We start from the raw sequence: 17,031 nt of genomic DNA, 5'->3' as shown, positions 1-17,031 counted from the left end.
TGCTTTGTTCGCTATAATGCAGCAAGGATTGTGTTCATGTTGTGAGCCGTGTAGCCATTTCACTCCGTGGAAGTGTTCCCCAGTAGTGCCCCATGGGCAAATGGGGGGATGCTCAATGCCTAGGCGTGAGTTTGCCAGCTCGTGAAAGCCAGAAATTCTTGGAAGAACAAAAGCAATCAGCACAGCCCAGGGATGGCGCAGTTTCAGGCAGCTGCTCACTACAGGAGCGGTGTCCTGGCTGCTTTGAGCTGTGAAGGGGCATCTGATGTCCACTCATGTACATGAGGTGCAGCAGGAAAAGGATGATGTTCAGAATTCCTTGTGATGTTTTTTTTTGCTCTGGCTACCAAACCTTTGTAAAGAGCAAGTGCTGAGGGAAGCGCAGACTGTGCGTGTGAAGGCACTTGTACAATTGGAGATGTCTGGGAAGCTGTGTGTGCCTAATTGTTTGCTGCTGTACAGTTTTGTATCAGCAACCCTGTTGGCCTGGTGTCCTAGAAGCTGATTCTGTGTTGTAAAGGCCCCATTTCCATGGATGGGTCTGTACCTGCTGCTTTTTGAACCACCCAACTGGGTGGCTCAAAGGTTTCTCGGTCCCACTCTGCTGTGCTTACCACGTCCTGCAAGAGATTTGTCTGTAGGAGAAAAAAACAGGGATAAAAGGGCTTTGATTGATGATGGATAGCTCAGGCAAGGCATATCCTATCTCACACTTTTCCTTTTGTTCTCTCAGGTTTATAACTCTTCCAAACGGTGTCCTCCAAATCGTGGACGTGCAGGAGAGTGACGCTGGGGCTTACCACTGCGTGGCGAGCAACGCTGCCCGGAAGCGCTACAGCAACGACGCGGTGCTCAGAGTCCTGAAAGGTAAGGGGCAGAGCGTGCTGGCCTGGGCCACGCAGCTGCTGTGTGATGGAGAGCTGAGCTGACACGTCGGTGAGAATCTCTCCCGTCCCTGTGGCTCTGCATGGGGCAGCGTTTGGCCAAAACTTGCAGAGAAGGCGTTTTAATAAGGATTTTCTCTTTGCTGTGATGGGGTGAGCAGGGCTGGGAGGTAGCCTCACCTGGGGGTTGCAGCTGGCTGCTCTGGCCAGCCCCAGGACCAGGCAGCCAACAGTAATAAAGGGTCTGTTTCTCTCTGCGCCCAGGGATTTTCTTTTGCAGGTGGATTGTAACAGCAGTTACGTGCTAAGACTGTTAAAAAGGGTCAGGCACCCTGCCTGCACCTTGGGGAGGTGCAATGGTATTGTGATCTAATCTCCAGGGGCCTCAGAAGGCAAGGCAAGCAATGGCACAGACAGAGGAAGATGCTCGCCAAGCTAATGAGAAGCAGAGGATGAAGTAATTAGCAGGGCTGTGTCTACCCCAGGTCACATAGCAGGGTCCAGAGGAGCTTCAGCAGGCAGACACCCGCCTAGCACGCTGTGTCTGCCTCGCTGGCTCTCTGCCGAGCTGTGGGGCAGGCTCCAGAGATCTTCCTGCTATTTGAGAGCACTCTCAGCTGGGCTTTCTGCTGGTGACGCAGACGGAGCAGGGCTTTGCATGCGAGCATGTCCTTCACCTCCCGATCCGGGCCTCAGCCTCAGAGTGCATTTTTCTCTGTAAACCAAGAGCGCGGTGGGCAAGTTTGGGCACGAGAAGGTAGCTGAGAGCTAGTGTGAGTACAGCAGGGGTCTCCTGATGCTGGCATCCTTCCCAGCACGCCTGGCTGCCTCCCTGGTGGTGTAATCCCCTTCTGCAAGTGGCGAAACCCCCGGGTCTGGCTGACCTGTCCCTTCCCTTGGGACACTGCCCCCCTGCCACGTCCACCTCCTGGTCCTGCTGACCCCGGTGTATTTTGTTGGCACGCTTAACCTCGAATGCTCCGAAACGCTTCCCAGCCCCTTTTGTCTTTGTTCGGGGTTGTGTTGCTTGGCATGCTGCTGCCAGCGTGTTTTTCCCAGAGACGCCTTTGCTCTTCATCCATCAGCAGGGGATGTAATTAACAGGGGCCTGAGAACACACCTCTGATCAATGGATCGTGTCGTGGAGGTAATCCACGTGGAATCTGCGGAGCATTTGTGAGCAGTTGAACGCTCTGTATCCAACTGGCAGCCTCTGCCAGACCCTCCGTGTGCTTAACGAAGCTCCGAGGCAAGGGGAGGGCTTGCTGAGGACCCTTCCGCACCCCAGAGACAGCTCCCGTGTTGGGTGTGATTTGCTATTGATAAGTAATATTGATCAGGCTGCAAAGGTGAATATGCCGTCCTTGGCATAACAACTTGCTCTGCATAATTGTGCCTTGTACTCTGCAGTGTTTAATCTGCTTTGCAAATGGAGGCAGTGGAAGAGGTTAAATGGGAAGCGTTCCTTCTGGAGCACCAGCCGGCCGAGCAGATTTCTGCCTGGAGTTCTCGCCCAAATCTCGCTTCTGCAGCACCACACCACCCGCTGGCTGCAAAAACAAATATGCGAGGTTGAGTTTTTCACCAGATTGAGCTGATAGTGATGAAAAACATGCCTGTTAAATCTCTGGGGATTTTTATAATTGGGGAAAAGTATCTCTGAGACAGATGGGAAACTGCAGTGACCTGTGTAGGCCACACAGTCCTCACCGAGTGACTGGCGTGGTATTGATCCTTTTTTTGTTTCAGCACTTTGCTATCAGAGGCACGTTTTTGGATGCCTGGACTGGCTCAAGGAGTCTTTTACTCCCTGTTCAGAAGCAGCTGGCAGTACTTGGAGTGAACTGGTCAGGCAGAAATCCTTTGCTGGTGAGAGGACAGAGAAGAAAAGGAAAGGGAGGAAAAAAAAAAAGAACAAAAGCCCGTGATACAGCTATTTAGTATTGCTTGAGTTGCTTGTTTGGATGTTTCAGAGGCCAAACTCCTTTGTGTCTGCAGGAAGGAACAGCTAAGCATGCTGCTGGCTAGTGAGCCGTTGATTTCTGGGGTAAGTTAAGTCCAGTCTTTGAGGGAAGGGGTTTGTGCCTTGGGAGCTAGTGGCTCCTGACCCCCTGCACCTGCAGCTTTGGTGTCCCGGTGTCAGCACCGGGCAGTCCCGGTGGACTTTGGGTCGTGCTGGTGTAATGCAAACACTGCCACTGGCACCGGGCTGCCAGCTAACAGGCCTGGGAACACCTCGTGCTCATGCCTGTGCCAGCCAGTGCTGGATTTGAACCGGCTGTGCACAGCAAAGGAATTCATAAAACTCCTCTTTAGTTGCCCTTTCTCTCCCTCGCCTTCCCCCTCGCTTCAGTTATGATAGCTGGGGGTTCTCCTAGGAAAAGGGAGATGGAAGAGACAGCAACTAGCACGACCCCTTTCTGTCACGTTTATACAGCCTAAAAAAAACCCAAAACGTCCCTTCCCGTGCTGCCGTGACTTGCCCTGTCGCGGGGAGCAGCCCGGATTGTGTGTCAGCGGCCAGACGCACGCTGGCCGCGCGCAGGCAGGGCAGAGCGAGGGCTGCGAGCCCTGCAGATGTTTGGGCTGCGCAGACTTCATGGTGCAAATTTCCAGACGTTCCCCAGGGAAGCGGCATTTTGAGCTGGAGGGGAGGAGAGCAGACGCAGAGCGGGATTCGGTCACGCAGCCCTGAAACGGAGCCCGCCGGAGAAATAGAAGCAGAGGGAGGACTTGGATTTTCCTCCACGGATCTCCGCTGCTCCCTGGCAGACGGAGCACCGAGCACATCTGGCGGCGCCGTCCCTCCGCCCCTCACCTGCACAGATGATGGATGAACGCCGCAGCCCTGCTGCGAGCTCTGCCAGGAAGGGCATTAGGAGCTGGCTGCAGGGCGCCTTTCCCAGGCGCTGTCTGTGCGTGCTGCCTCTGCTTGGGGTCAGCTCCTGCGGGGCTGCGTCTTGTTTCTTGCAGCTCCTTTCTCAGGAAGCAGGCTCTGGAGTCCTGCTCTGAATTCATACATAAAGAGTTAATTTCCCCTGTGTCCCGGGTCCTTTGCACACACAGGGAAGTGCTGCCAAGCGTTTCCTTCTCGAGGAAGGACAGCAGAAAGGTTTGGGCACCACAGTGGTGTGTGTGAGATGAGCGATTTCAGATTATAACAGAGTTTGACCGGGCTGGGAGAAGTACAGAGATTAAAACAAGACCATCCATTCTGAGATCTTGATCCCACAGCCCCATCCTGTAGAGTTCAGTGCTTGTCTCCCTTTGAGTTTTAGGGTGGTCGTTGCAGAGGATTTACAGCAGGGTCCTGGGAACCAGCGTGCTTGGGTTTTCCTTTCCTTTCTGACAGTGTGCCACAGGCAGAATCAGTTCCTTAACTTCTCAATTTCCACCTCTGTAAGTACAGATAAGCAGGCTTGGAGCTGCCCTCTGAGCAGTGATGTGTCAATCTGGAGGCAGTACAGGCATTTGGTGCAGGAGGTCTGTGCTCAGGTGAGAGGAAGATATTGGTATGGGCCTGATCTGTTTGTTTTTTTTTGTTTGTTTTCCTGTGTTCTCTGCACCCTGTTCTTGACTTGTGCGTGCAGAGTAACCCTAGCAGCGATGTCAGTGGCATGTCATGCTGGTACCTGGGTAAAAACTTTGCCCCAGGCTACGCTGGCAAGAATCAGATGCAGCAGCCTGCCTCCAGCACCGACGAAAGGTCTCTGCAGGGATGTCGCTGTGGTGGTCCCACAGACACTCTCCGCGTGGTCCTGTGCCTGTCCTGGAGTAGCTGCAGGATCGGGGAGCGCAGCGCAGCGCCCTGCACGCACACACAGCCGGGCCGGGGTCTGGGCTGAGCGCGCCACCGAAGAATCCTCCAGCAGATGAGCACGTCCCCCGTGAGCTGGGATTTAGTGCCGTGCTATTAGAGGTGACACCATGAGACTGCCGTTGGCAGAACATCATTTACGCTGACGGTCGTGGCAGCTTGCTGCAGCAGTGTCCCAGCAAATGTATTTCTCAGTCAAATATTTGTATGAAACACGCTAACAGGGACGGAGCTTTTGTGTTTTCTGTTCTTTTGGTGTTCGTACGGCAGTGGCTTGAGGTCCCAAGGGAGAGCCAACCTCTGGGTGGTTCCTGCTCCCCGGGGGGCTGTAGGAAAAGGCAGCTCGTGGACGGGACCAGCCCTGGGTAGGGCCGGGGAGGTGCTGATGAAGTGAGCAGCGCTCGCAGTTGGCCACCACCTCGCAGGAACAGACGTGCTGTTACCACAAGTGGATTTTCAGTCCCTGCATGTGCAAATGACGTGCTGGATGCTGGCTTGGCTCTCAGCCTGAGCCCTGCCGACACGCGCCGTGCTCCCCTCGCCGCTCTGGATGTGGGCACCGGAACGGGGCAGCTTGGGTTCGGGACGGGGCTGCTCTGCTCCCAAATGCTCACGCACGAGGATTCCTTGCCCGTGTTTCCTGGGCAGCAGGTAGCTGGAGCTGCTCACATGATGCATCTGCTGGGTTGGGGAAAGTTCTCCTCGTTCTTTGCAGTAGGTGATGCTAAGCCAACCACAGTGAGTATGATTTTGAAGGATGGCAAAGTGAAGGAGGAATTACACAGCGTTTCTAGCATAATAAGTAAATCTTTAAAGCCAGAAGTGACCTTCTGCCTAGAACAGACTATAAACATTCGTTCTGTCTCCCTTTTACTGAGCCTGGCAAAGCCAGCGACTTAAAGCAAACATGGAACAGGACTGAGACCACAGCTTTTTGGTGAAACTGGTGAAGGGCTGGTGCGGACACCCATCAGACACCCCTCCAAACACACGGCTCGTTCCTTGCTGGAGTCAGTCCGGGGCCAGCATGCATCACACCGTGCGCATCGCCGAGGGAGAACAACTCGGAGCTCGAGAGTTAGCAGCCTGTTCCCGGGAGCCAGAGGGGGAATTTCAGCTCAGCCGTCTGTGAAGTTCTGCAGGGCTATGATATGCCGCGCTCCTGACAGCTCTAGCAGCCCGCGGTGACAGAGGGTTTGATTTTTAAATAAAAAATAAATAAATAAAAAGCCCAGAGCCCTCACTTCCCATTAAACAGAACAGCTGAACCTCGGGCTGGCACCACAGTGAGTGGCAACAGAGGTGTCAAGGATAATCGAGCAGAACAGGGGCTGGAAGGCGGGGAAGAGGTGAGCTGTTCCCAGGTCCCCAGGGGCAGCTGGCCTCTCCCACGCACGCCAACGGCTGCTTGCAGGGTTTGGGGTTTGCCAGGCTACAGGCAGTGCCTCCGGAGGGCTGACTGGATATGGGGATGGTTCCCAGTCCTCCGCTGTTCTCCACCTGCATCAACGGCGCTTTTGAGGCTTTTTGAAACGAGCTGGTGTTTGGTAAGGCTCTGTCTGAAGCAGGATTTTCGCCGCAGGCTTCACTCAGCCCTCCTCCGGGAGCCTTTTGGTGCTGGCCTCCTCCCCCTGTGGCACGTCGGTGCTGCAGGGATCCCAGCCGGCCTCTCCCGGGGCGTGTTAAACAGGCTGTGCCTGCCTGCCGAGCCGGGGCCGCAGCTCACAGCAGCGATAATAATCAGGTCGGCAGCTCGCAAGGGGCTGCGGGACAGCAAGGCTGCTGCGGTTGGCTTCCTGATGGCACTTGTTAATTATTAATCAGCTGTGTTGCAGCAGAGCCTCGGTAGCTCTCTGAGGTCGAAGGCTAGTGGTGCCCCGCGGCGCTTGCAGCATCCCAGCAGCTGGAGTGAAGACACCCAGGCTCCGGAGCCACGGCAGAGCTCACGGTCCTGTTCCTTTGGATGTGGGATGTACGTAAGGGGGAAGCTTGTCCCCATCCCACAGTCCCACCGGTGTCAGCAGGCCCGGTGGTGCTGAGGCAGAGGATTGGGGTGAGTCAGCCTCGATCCTGAGATGCCCGGGATCACTGGGGACGCGGCTGGGAGCTTCCCTTCAGTGGGAGCTGCTCTGTGCCCAGTGCAGCGGAGGGGCAATGCCACATGAATTGTGCATAAAAGTGAGAAGCAGGAGAAGAAAACGATGGGGTGAGGGGACAGGAGGTTACTGAATGCTGTCTCGAGGCACAGCCTCATTGGGAATCTCTGCAGTGCTCCAGCAAGCATCCGAACGAAGTGGTCTGACACGGTGTTTGGCTATCACTAACGATCTTTCCCCATGGAAAGCCAGCTTTCCTCCCAGACTCTTCCTGGAAAAACAGATTTGCATTGTCCCGAGTTAATGCAGATGCATCCATCTGCTTTTAGCTCTTCCCTCCAAGTTGGCAGTCTCTGTTTGCTGCCAGACTGTGTTACTGCAGGCTCCCAGTGTTGTTGTGTGTTCGAAGCATTGCTCGTAGGGAGCATTCTGCATCCCTGGCATCGGGGAGACCCTGCCACGAGGTGGCTTCCTCTAACATTTCTCTCTTCGGCCCAGGGCCCCCAGCCGGTTCCCCCCTCTGCCATCGCTGGAGGTACGGATTACATGAATTACAAACAGATCTGATATTGCAAGGGGATCTGAATTGCAAATAGAGCTGATGAAATAGGTGTCAGCCCCTGTGAAATGTCAGCCTCTGAGCACAAGCAGGAAATTACTGGAGTGAAATGGCTCCAGGCGCCAAGATGAGCTGAGGTGGCTGAGTAAGGAGGGGTTTCAGGGCTTGGGGTGTGTGAGCAAGCCAAAAAGGGCTTCTCTTGACTGTCTCTATCTCAATTCTATTGTAAAGGTAACGATATAACGATATATTTGCCTGCCTTACAGCTTGCTTTTTTTTTTTTTTCTTATTATTTTTTTCCTGAGAGATTTCTCCTGCAGCATCCTGGAAGTTGGATGTACTGGCCTGGAGAAATCCCCCGGGGAAGTGGCTGGCTGGTGTCGGGATGCATGAGCGAGTCCACCCCGTGCTCTGCCTCAGCTCTTCTCCCCCGTGCTCGGTGCAGGGGTGACCTCTCACACCCAGCCTGCAGCTCTGTCCAGGCACATGCACGCAACCAAGTCTTTTTGCCCGTGCACGAGCCCGAGGGCAGGTCTGAGAGCCAAAATGCGGAGACAGGCTGCCTTGCTAGCACGCAGCAGTGGTCAGCTAACTAACCTTCCTCGTGAGCACCTCATGCGTGGGAAAGGAGCCACGGGACCGCCTTTGTGTCCTGCGCTCCTCTCCAAAGCCCCTCTTTCCCAGTTTAATTGCAGATAGAGCTGGTATATTCAGTTACGATGTTTAAAGAAATATGAGAGCCCTGAATCCCAGAGGCTGGTGAGCTTAGGGCCCTTTCGGGTTACGTGTTTGGGTTTCAGGGCAGGTTAGGACAGGGGCTGCTCCGCCTTCCTCCAAGGTGCTTCAGGGACACCCAGGTACCTGCTCCTTGCTTCGCATCCTCTGTAGGTTAAATCCTGCTTGGAGTGACTTTCTCACTCAGAAATTGAGAAATTTCTCACTTTCACTCTATGAAAAAGCACAAAGAGCTGTCAAAAGCTTATAAATAATAGTTTTTATTTACAATAGTGACATTATCAATGGCATTTGAACGGTAGGTTGCAGTGCCCGCTGTACCTTGGGCTTGCGTTTCCCATTGCCTCTGCCATGTCCCGGCTTTGGGTCTGTCTTCTGCCTCCCAGAAGCTCCTCACCACGTGTCTTCAGGCTGCTGGAGATTCAGAGGTACGGTCCTGAGGTCTCCAACCCTGCAGCCCCCAGCAGAAAAGCAGAAGAGCCCCGGTTCTGTAGGGCAGCTGGGGCTGCGTGGCCGCGGCTGTCGGCGCGGCGCCTCCTGTTTATTGAGCCTGGCTCCTGCTCGGGGCGCTGCGAACGCTCGCTGGGGAAGCGAGCAGGAATCCATCGTGCAGTCTGGCTGGCTCCAGGCCCTCCTGGCGTAATGAAGAGCAGTTCCAACTGCGTGTACGCAAACACAGAGCCAATGTTGACAGCTTTACGGGAGCTGGAGCGGTGGGCAAAGCACGCTCAGGCTGCTTTGCAGCAGGGCTCGACGTTCCCTGGATGTATAAAACTCCGTACCCTAAAGGATCGAGGGCAAACCCTGGTGTGGGGGAAGAGTCCCCTAAAAATCCTAGGCCCTTCCTGGAAACCTGCCACTGCTCAGCCTCTTCCTGGGCTTCTGGTTACACCCAGTCTGGGTGTCAGCTTGTGGCTGAGCTGGTGCATTAAGGGATTTAATTTCTGGGCTGAAACCTGTCAGCTCTATAAAGAAGTTGAGGGGAATGAAAGAGACCTGCCTGATGGCCCCTCTGCCTGTCTGGACTAGGATCCATGGTGCTCCCTTGGCTTCCAGACAAGGGACGAGGAGCTGGGGGAAGCATTTAACAGACTGTTTGTCCTAGCCAAGTGAAAAGCAGTTCGTAGAGCAGCTCCTCCTGCTGTGCTCAGCCCGTGACGTGCTCCAAGGAGAGACCCCAGAAGCTGTGGCAGGTGCGAGGAGGGTGTCCGGTGGTAAATGAACACTCCTTGTCCAAACTCATTAATCTCTTATGATTTTTAAATCAAAGAAGTGTGTTTTTGTCTATTAAATTCTCCATTTTGCGCACTGTAGGCTGTAGGTTTTGTGCCGGCTCTTAGAGGGAAGGCTGCACTGTGTGTTTGGGGATCTGTTTGCTGACTTTTTGTTGGGGATTTTGTGCTGGTAGCTTGAGATACAATGGCTGTATGTGGAGGTCTCTTAACATCTCTAACAACATGATGGGACTGCTGTGTTTTAATCATTTACGTGTGTTTCTTTGTGTGATGTTTAAGAAGATAAGTTCTGTGTAGCTGCTCTGCTACAGCACTGACTTGTTGAGGAAGACAGGCTCCATCCCTGTTCCAAAATGCGGACGTTCAGATTTTCAATTAAACTTTTGCATTGATAAATGCATAACTGTTTACAAGATGTTTGGAGGATGTGGGGTAAAAAGACAATACGAAACTGATTTACTGAGCTCATTTATGTTATTGGGCAGGAAAAAAACAGCTATGCCAATACAGTGTCACTTGTGCAATAAGAAACGAATTTCTTTTCAGCTGCTTTTCCAGGCTGTACTCGTGTCTCACCCTGCAGCTCCTGGAAAGGGAAAGGAAGGACCATTTGTGATGGTGGAGGCTATGGGCACTGGTGCTGCCGGATTGCAGTGGGAAAACTTTGCAGTCTCAGTACCCAGGGGTGGTTAGTGCTGGAGTTTCTGTTGTCTCTACAAGCCTCTGAGATGCACATCTAAAAGCTCCTGCAAGGCTCATTCACGAACCAGAGGCTGATCTTCTGCAGAGGAGGTGTTTTCAGTGCATAGAACCGTCAAAGCAGTAACGAATATTTGTTGAAAAGTTATCCATCCCTGGCTTCAACGATGAATCCACGTTGCTTTCCTTCAAATAGCCACAGAGACTGGCATAGCAAAAGGGCAGGAGGGAGTTAAGAGAAAACAGCAGTTTTTGGGAAAGGTGCATGGTTGTGAGAGCTGCTTTGGGGGAAAAGAGGTAACATTTAACTTGTGATACTTTGGGGAGGCCAGAATTTTTGGGTGTCTAATGTCACTTCTAGAAACCACTGGGGCTGGTCCTTTGGCTGCTTCACTTGTTTGCAACCTGTACGTCGCTGTGCTCAGATGAGGAGAGCTACAAGAGAAGAAATGCTTGCTGCTAAGCGTGCTCGGTTTTAAGACCTGACATTGTTTATATTACCCCAAAGCAGATGTGCCAGCATCTTAGGATACAGTTAGGCAAGCAGCCTGCCTCGACATTTTGCCTGCTAAAATCTCCAGTTTTGAGTAGAAGTAGAAGTAAATCGTAGATAAATTTCCAGGACGGTGTAAACAGAGGACAAAGGCAGGTGCGGAGGATGTTTTTTCTCTTCTGTGGTTGCTGTCAGCTCTCTCCCTGCACAATCCAGGAGGTCTGTGAGTTGTGTGAGAGAAGGGAGGAAGCTAGGGAGTGGGAGTAGAACAAGCTCAGCAAACACAGCGCCTGCATTTTTGAAGGTGTGCGCTTTGCAATGGGTAATTTGCTCCTTTATTGTCTGCAGAATAACAGCAGTGACAGCATTGACTTTCTCTAATGAACAGCTGCTCGGTGCTAGAATCTATTCCCGGAGGAGACTTGCAGGGATGAATAAGGTTTCATGCTCCTCCTCTGGAGAGGGTGAGAAAGTTCTCAGAACAGAAGATTGTTGCTTGATTGTTGGATATCTCCAAATCTTGAACTGCCGACAGCTGAGAGCTAAATGTGTCGCCATGCAAGTCATGTTTAACCTCCAGCAGTTCTGCCGAGGCAGGGTGTTCATGGAATCAAGAGAGAGGTGTTAGTTCCCGTCCAAGAAGTCATCCTCTTGTCACTGCAAACGACCGTCACGAATCGGCTGAACAAAACCCCTTCTCCTCCTGTTGGCACTGTCTGAATTCTTAGCTGATACTCTGCGCTGGCGGGAGCTTGGGGGGGAGAGGGTAGCTGATGAATTATGGATGTGTTAGAGACAGGACCAAGTTGTAAACTCGTGGAGTTTGAAGTCACTCACGTATGTTATAACTCAAGCTAAAACTTGAAATAAACATTTTGTGCTCCGTCCCAAGCAGCTCCCTGCAGTGCCTCCCTTCACATCCCTGCGGTTTCCCTCCTCTCTGAACCTGTACAGGATTTTCTTACAGGTTAGGCAGCTCATGGGCAGAGATGTGCTGGGCATGTTCACGATTGCTGTCTGTTCCCTGTGCTCCCCTTGCTACCTCTTTTTATCTTTATACTACACCTGCTGATGAGTGACTGATTTGTGGTGTTTCCTCAGGGCCTGTCTCCACCTGGCCCTGGACCCCATTTGGCTTGACTTTCCTGACTCGTGGTAGGAGGGGAGGAAAATGCATAAACATTGAGGAATCGGCTGCAGTGAGTCGTTCATGAACAGTAAAAACCAGGAGAATATTTTGGAAATATTTCTTGATATCATCAGTGTCATCATCTTGTCTCTTGTGCTGGGCTGGCAGCCTTGCAGTCTCGCTGTGCAGATGAGCAGAGCCTTCATTTCAAATTGTTCCAGTGCCCAGGGGATTTCTCTCAGTCCCAGCACCCCCCTCAGAGCCATCGTTGTGCACCCTACAGGCAGTTTTTGGTAAAAGAGAGTAAAATTGGTCCAACTGATTCAGAAGGGCAAAAACTCCGCAAAAGCCGTGGTGACAAAGTTTTTATCTGAATTCATGGTTCATGCCTTGGGCTGGGCAAAGCTTTTGCCTGGGGCAGCTTTGCTCCTTGGAGAGACAAAACAAAGAGGGGGTTATGGGGGAGAGGAATCTCAAAACCCAAGTTTTAAATAGCAGCACTGTGGAAAGCTTTTAGGGCTCCAGACTGGACGGCATGGTGCAGATGTGTTCGGTGACCTATTTTGTTCAGGCAGTGAAAGATGTCGTGGAAACTGCAGCTCTTTTTTCCTTTGGTTCTAACAACATTCCCTCTTGACCTGAAATTATTTCAGTGGCAGCAGAGACAAAAACGAGAGTTGGTTTTGCTCTGATGTTTGTCAGACTGCACTGAGCGGAGGTTTTCCTGGTTAGCTGAGTCTGTTCTTGGGAACTCTTCAAACCAAACCAAAGCCAGTTTGTAGCAGTTAACCTGAGCTCCATCCTATCCGACTGGCCTGTTGAGAAAGCAAGGGAAAAATATGCTCTAAAGAATGCTGTTTCAGGAGGAACTTGACTTGTAGACTTGCTCTGCAGCCCCACAGTGAAATACAGAGCTGGAGAGAACTGCTCGTGGGTGCAAGAGGTACGCAGAGCATTCAGCCATGCACACACCAAGGAATGTACTGAAAAAAAAGTGGAACTGTTCAATTTTTTAATACAACTTCAGTAACAATCAGTGACAAACAGACCTGGCATCTGAGCTAATACTTTTTTCCCTATAGTTTTTCAATGCTGAGACCAGAGTTTTGTCCGAGGGCAGCAGAAAGGGATGCTTGAGCTGCAGATCCCTGTGGCTGTTCCCCTCTTAGTTGTCAGAGCCACTGAGACTTGCTGTGTGCCTTGGGTTTGGCTGCCAGGAAGCCCCACTATCAGCCCTCCTCTACCTTCCAGAGCACGGAGCTGAGGAGCAGTAAGTCGTGAATCCTGGGGCTCTTACCGGTGGCTTGCCCATGGCTAGTGGCACTTGGGACCTTTTCAGAGTGAGGGAGGCTTTGGGCAGCTTGTCAGCTCCCTCTCCCAGTGACCGACAGCCCTACCTGGTTGTTGAAGGATTGAGTGATGTGATCCTGGGTGTAGGAAAGGTGTGTTTGTGTGAAATTCCTGATGCCTCTTCCATGCTTGTGCCAGTCAGCACCCGGGGGCTGCCCACTTGGCTGATACAGAGGGGTGCAAAGGGACAGGGAGCTCTCTCTCTGCCTCTAAGCATGGTAGAGAAAGCCGCTTGGAAGTCTGGCGAGGGATGTATTGCCATCTGGCTGATGCTATTTTGTCATTCTAGGCATTTTTTTCCCCAGCACCATGCAGAAAATGACAGCTTTATGCACACAGGAGTGTTGCAGCCATGTCCTGCCCAAGGGGTGCGTGGACAGACAGCCATGTTCTGCCCAAAATCCTGGCTCAAAAGCTCCTTCTCCTTGTTCTCATTCGTCTGCTGTATGGGGAAGAGCGAGGGCAGAGGCGTGCTGCTAATTTAAGAGACCGCACCGAGCCGCGCTCGCCCAGCCGTGTCTCACTTGTTCTGCAGGACTAACGATTATTGTGGATTTTAGTGCTTTGTTGAACTGGAGTTCAATGAAAGCTGCTGTTCTGGAAAGCCTTGCGTTTCTGTGAGGCCCAGCTTACGTGCCTCTCGTGGAAGCTCTCGTGCCTGTTTGTGCATTCAGCCTGTTGTCTCTCAGTAGCTCTCCAGCTCAGCTCGGTGCTGCAGTCAGGAGTGGCCAGGACGTTGATTCGGAGGCAAGGGGGCCTCCGAATCCTTGGTCTGTGGTTTCTTCTTGTCCCCATTCTGTAACCAAACGTGGCAAAGCCCTGGCCAGCCCACACCGTGCTGGAAGCACAAAAAGATGTTTACATGCCCGTATGCTCCAGGCCCCGCATACAGCCTGCTCCTTCTGCTGGACGAAGGATGCTTGGCTCGGCTTCCCTTTGTGCCCTGTGGCAGCTATTTTTGCTATTTTTGCTGGTATTTGCGCAGGGCTGGGGTTGCTTTTTGTGTCCAGCCATTGCCCCAGGTGGGGGACCGCGGGCGCTCCTCGGTCTCTGCTTCCATCTGCTGGACAAGCACAGGCTCCCGCTCGCTCCGTTTGCCGATGGCGTTCACTGTCCAGGCAGTACAAACAAATGCTGCCTGGCTGCCACAGAGGGCCTCATCTCCAGAAGCGACCACAGCAGACACAAGGGGGAAGGTACATTAGAAGCTGGGTCTGGGGGACGTGGCGCTTTCCTTGGACATCTCCCTCAGCATCTGATGGTCTGAGATGTGGGGACATCCTGGGCTGGGGCCTGCAGCGAGACCTTCAATTTAACAGTCCTGGTAAATGTGTCCTTCACGAGCTTCTCTGAACCTCTTTGGTGGGAACCCTGCAGCATGTTGAGACTGAGAGTTTCACTGTGGGCCGTACAGAAAGGTCCTGCTTTTATTTGTGTGAGGCTCACAGCTAGGCCCTGGGAGCACCTGGGGCAGGCCTAGGAATTACGCTACGTGACTCCTCTGCAGTTACTTCTCCCTTCCTGAGGACAACAACAGAAGTGTCCCTCAGAGTTAGACGTTTCTGGGAAAGCTGGAAAAACAGCGTTGCTGCTGTCGAAGGTCACGAACAGTCTGCTCTTCTCAAGCGTGCTCCGGTTGTTTTAATCTGAAAAAAGAAATCTGGCCGCTGCAGAGGCATTTCCTTCACCTTCCCTTAACCTCTGAGCAGCAGTGGGTAGACGCAGAAGGTTTGTTTCAAGCAAAAAAATCCCCATCCTGTTCTCAAGAAATTGTGCAAGGCAGCCTGTAGATCTTTGTGTAGACGTTACTTGATTTACATGCTGGCCATTCATCTATGAGTATGTAAGCTAAATAGTGTGCCCTCCTCCAGATGCCTGGTGACTGATTTAGTTAGCCTTTGTGCTCTGGGGTGAAGGTCTGGACACACAGGCTCGACCTCTCTTTGTGGCAGTTTACAATACATGTCTGGATATCAGAATTTCTTTAACTGAGTTGTTAGATTCTTTCTGCACTGTTACTTTTCCTTGGCAAAGGCTGGGCTGTGTCCTGAGCAGTTGCTCCACGTGAGGTGTCTTGTTCCATCTAATTAACAAACATCCATTTAGCAACAGTTGACAAAGATGCTGGGCTGAAACCCTTCTTATGCTCCATGTGAAAATCCTGAGACTGATTTTTGTTAGTGCTGATGGGATCAGGATAAATCTTCAGTGCATTTCTTTGTTATTTTTCCATGAAAACACAAACCCAAGACCTGCTTTTCTCTTCCAACTAGACCCGAGCTGTTAACACATGTGAGACAGCCTGGGGAAGCAAGGCTGGGATGGCTGGGTTTGGTGTTCTCTGCTTTCCTGGGAGCTTCTCAGTTTGGAGGAACAGACTTCTCTTTTTATTTTCGGCCTTAGGTTCCCAGCCAGCAGGAGGAGATGTCACCATCATTGCTGCTCCAGAGAACACCACAGTGGTGGCGGGGGAAAGCGTGGTGATGGAGTGCATGGCAGCCGCCGATCCCACCCCCTTTGTCTCCTGGATACGACAGGGTGAGTGTGTGAGACAGAATTAAGCTTTTGACATCAAGAGGAACCTGGGGACTCTATTTTCAAATCTGTTAAAAGGCAGAAAAATCTGGGGGACAAGAAAGGTGCTTTTTACATCAGTGCCTAATGATGCAGGTGGTGTCACAGGATAGGGTGTCCTTGCTAAACTGGAAATGCTGATTAAATCTAGCAGGCTACAAAGCACACAATTCACTTTTATGTCTGTTTGACCTGTGAAATATATGAAGTTCCGGTGTCTGGATGCCTTTTGATCTAAATTAGTCATACTCATTGTAGGAGCTTGAGCGGTAAAGGTCACCAGATGGGGTCAGGTCTCTGCCACTCCTCCAGTGACTCAGAGGTTAGCGGGGATTCTGTGGAATCTGCCATTGCACCAGGGAAAAAACTTGTATTATCTCGAAGCATTATAAAACAGGATAAGATCTGTTAATTATTGAAATGGCTGTGAGCTGGGAGTGTTGCTGGGTGTTTTTTTGTTCAAAAATCTTCCTATGTTCAAACTATTGGCTTTTTTTTTCCCCCTCTCCCCAGAATAATGGAAGGATCAAGAAGATGCTTAGATCTTGTTTGAGGTGTACAAATAAGCCAGACTGGCATATGTTACCTAGCACTGATAGCCTAAGTCACGAGTAGGATGCTAGTGTCACTTCAGTGAGTGTCACATCCATCAGTGGCTCTGACTGTACCCGTTCTCAGTTCAGGAATTGATTCCATCCCAGAAAAGGCTCTGTCATTTTCATAAATCTGGGTCACAACTTAAGACTCCTTCCCTCTGTAACCATTTATTGTAGTTGGTCTTCAGCCCAGACTTGTCCACAGGCAGTGATTTTAGTGTATACAAATATTTCCTCTTCCCTTCAAAAAAGGAGCAAAAAAAAATCTCAAGGGATACAACTTTGGAAATCAAATCAGCAAGGATTAAATGTTGTGGCAGCAATGTTGGTGTTTTATCCTGTGCACTTCACAATTAGAAATACACAGCTTTCCTATGCTAGATCACTTACTCATTGCTATACTGAAAGCACAGAGTATAATAGATGTTATCAGGGTTAAATTATCACTATGAAATTGTTTTGGATGGCTGGAGAGGAAGGGGAAAGAGTTCCCTGGTGAAAGGCTGGTGAATTGGTTCCCTGGTGAATTGGCTGGTGAAAGAGCTCCTTGCGCGCTTTATTTTCAAGTCTTTTCTTGGTCCCCTCTGCTTTCCAGCATGGACTCTTCAAGCGGGAAAGGATGTGTTGACTGTAATAGTAATTCTGTGTTACACGGGCATGTTCCTTTGCAGGCCAGTGTTAAGGAGCAGGCTGGGTTACTGGCGTGTAGGTAACTCCGAGGATTGTACCTCCAGGTTGCCAGCTTGGCTCTTGCCAGCCCCGGTGGTGTCAGCTAATTGCTACCATCTGGAGGCAGGTTTTCAGGCCACTCCTGTGCAAGTGGGGTGCGCAGCCTTTCTGTTCCTTTGAGCGCACAGCCACTGA

At 51.6% G+C, this 17,031-nt stretch overlaps 1 protein-coding gene across 5 annotated transcripts in view; it reads left to right on the top strand.

The window, feature by feature from the left end:
• IGDCC4 (immunoglobulin superfamily DCC subclass member 4) overlaps nucleotides 1-17,031 on the top strand; it is an 88,367-nt gene that overhangs the window by 43,264 nt on the left and 28,072 nt on the right. For all 5 annotated transcript variants that reach the window (XR_004753591.1, XM_035335982.1, XM_035335983.1 and 2 more), the window contains 2 exons: nucleotides 734-867; nucleotides 15,401-15,535. Coding sequence is in view for 4 of the 5 variants with exons in the window: in XM_035335982.1 (XP_035191873.1) it covers nucleotides 734-867; nucleotides 15,401-15,535 (269 nt within the window). In the remaining variant the exon portion in view is untranslated. The remainder of the gene's footprint in view (nucleotides 1-733; nucleotides 868-15,400; nucleotides 15,536-17,031) is intronic.

This window comes from Oxyura jamaicensis, chromosome 10 (genome assembly GCF_011077185.1).
Source record: "Oxyura jamaicensis isolate SHBP4307 breed ruddy duck chromosome 10, BPBGC_Ojam_1.0, whole genome shotgun sequence".
Lineage (NCBI taxonomy): Eukaryota > Metazoa > Chordata > Aves > Anseriformes > Anatidae > Oxyura > Oxyura jamaicensis.
This window is presented reverse-complemented; position numbering and strand designations above follow the sequence as displayed.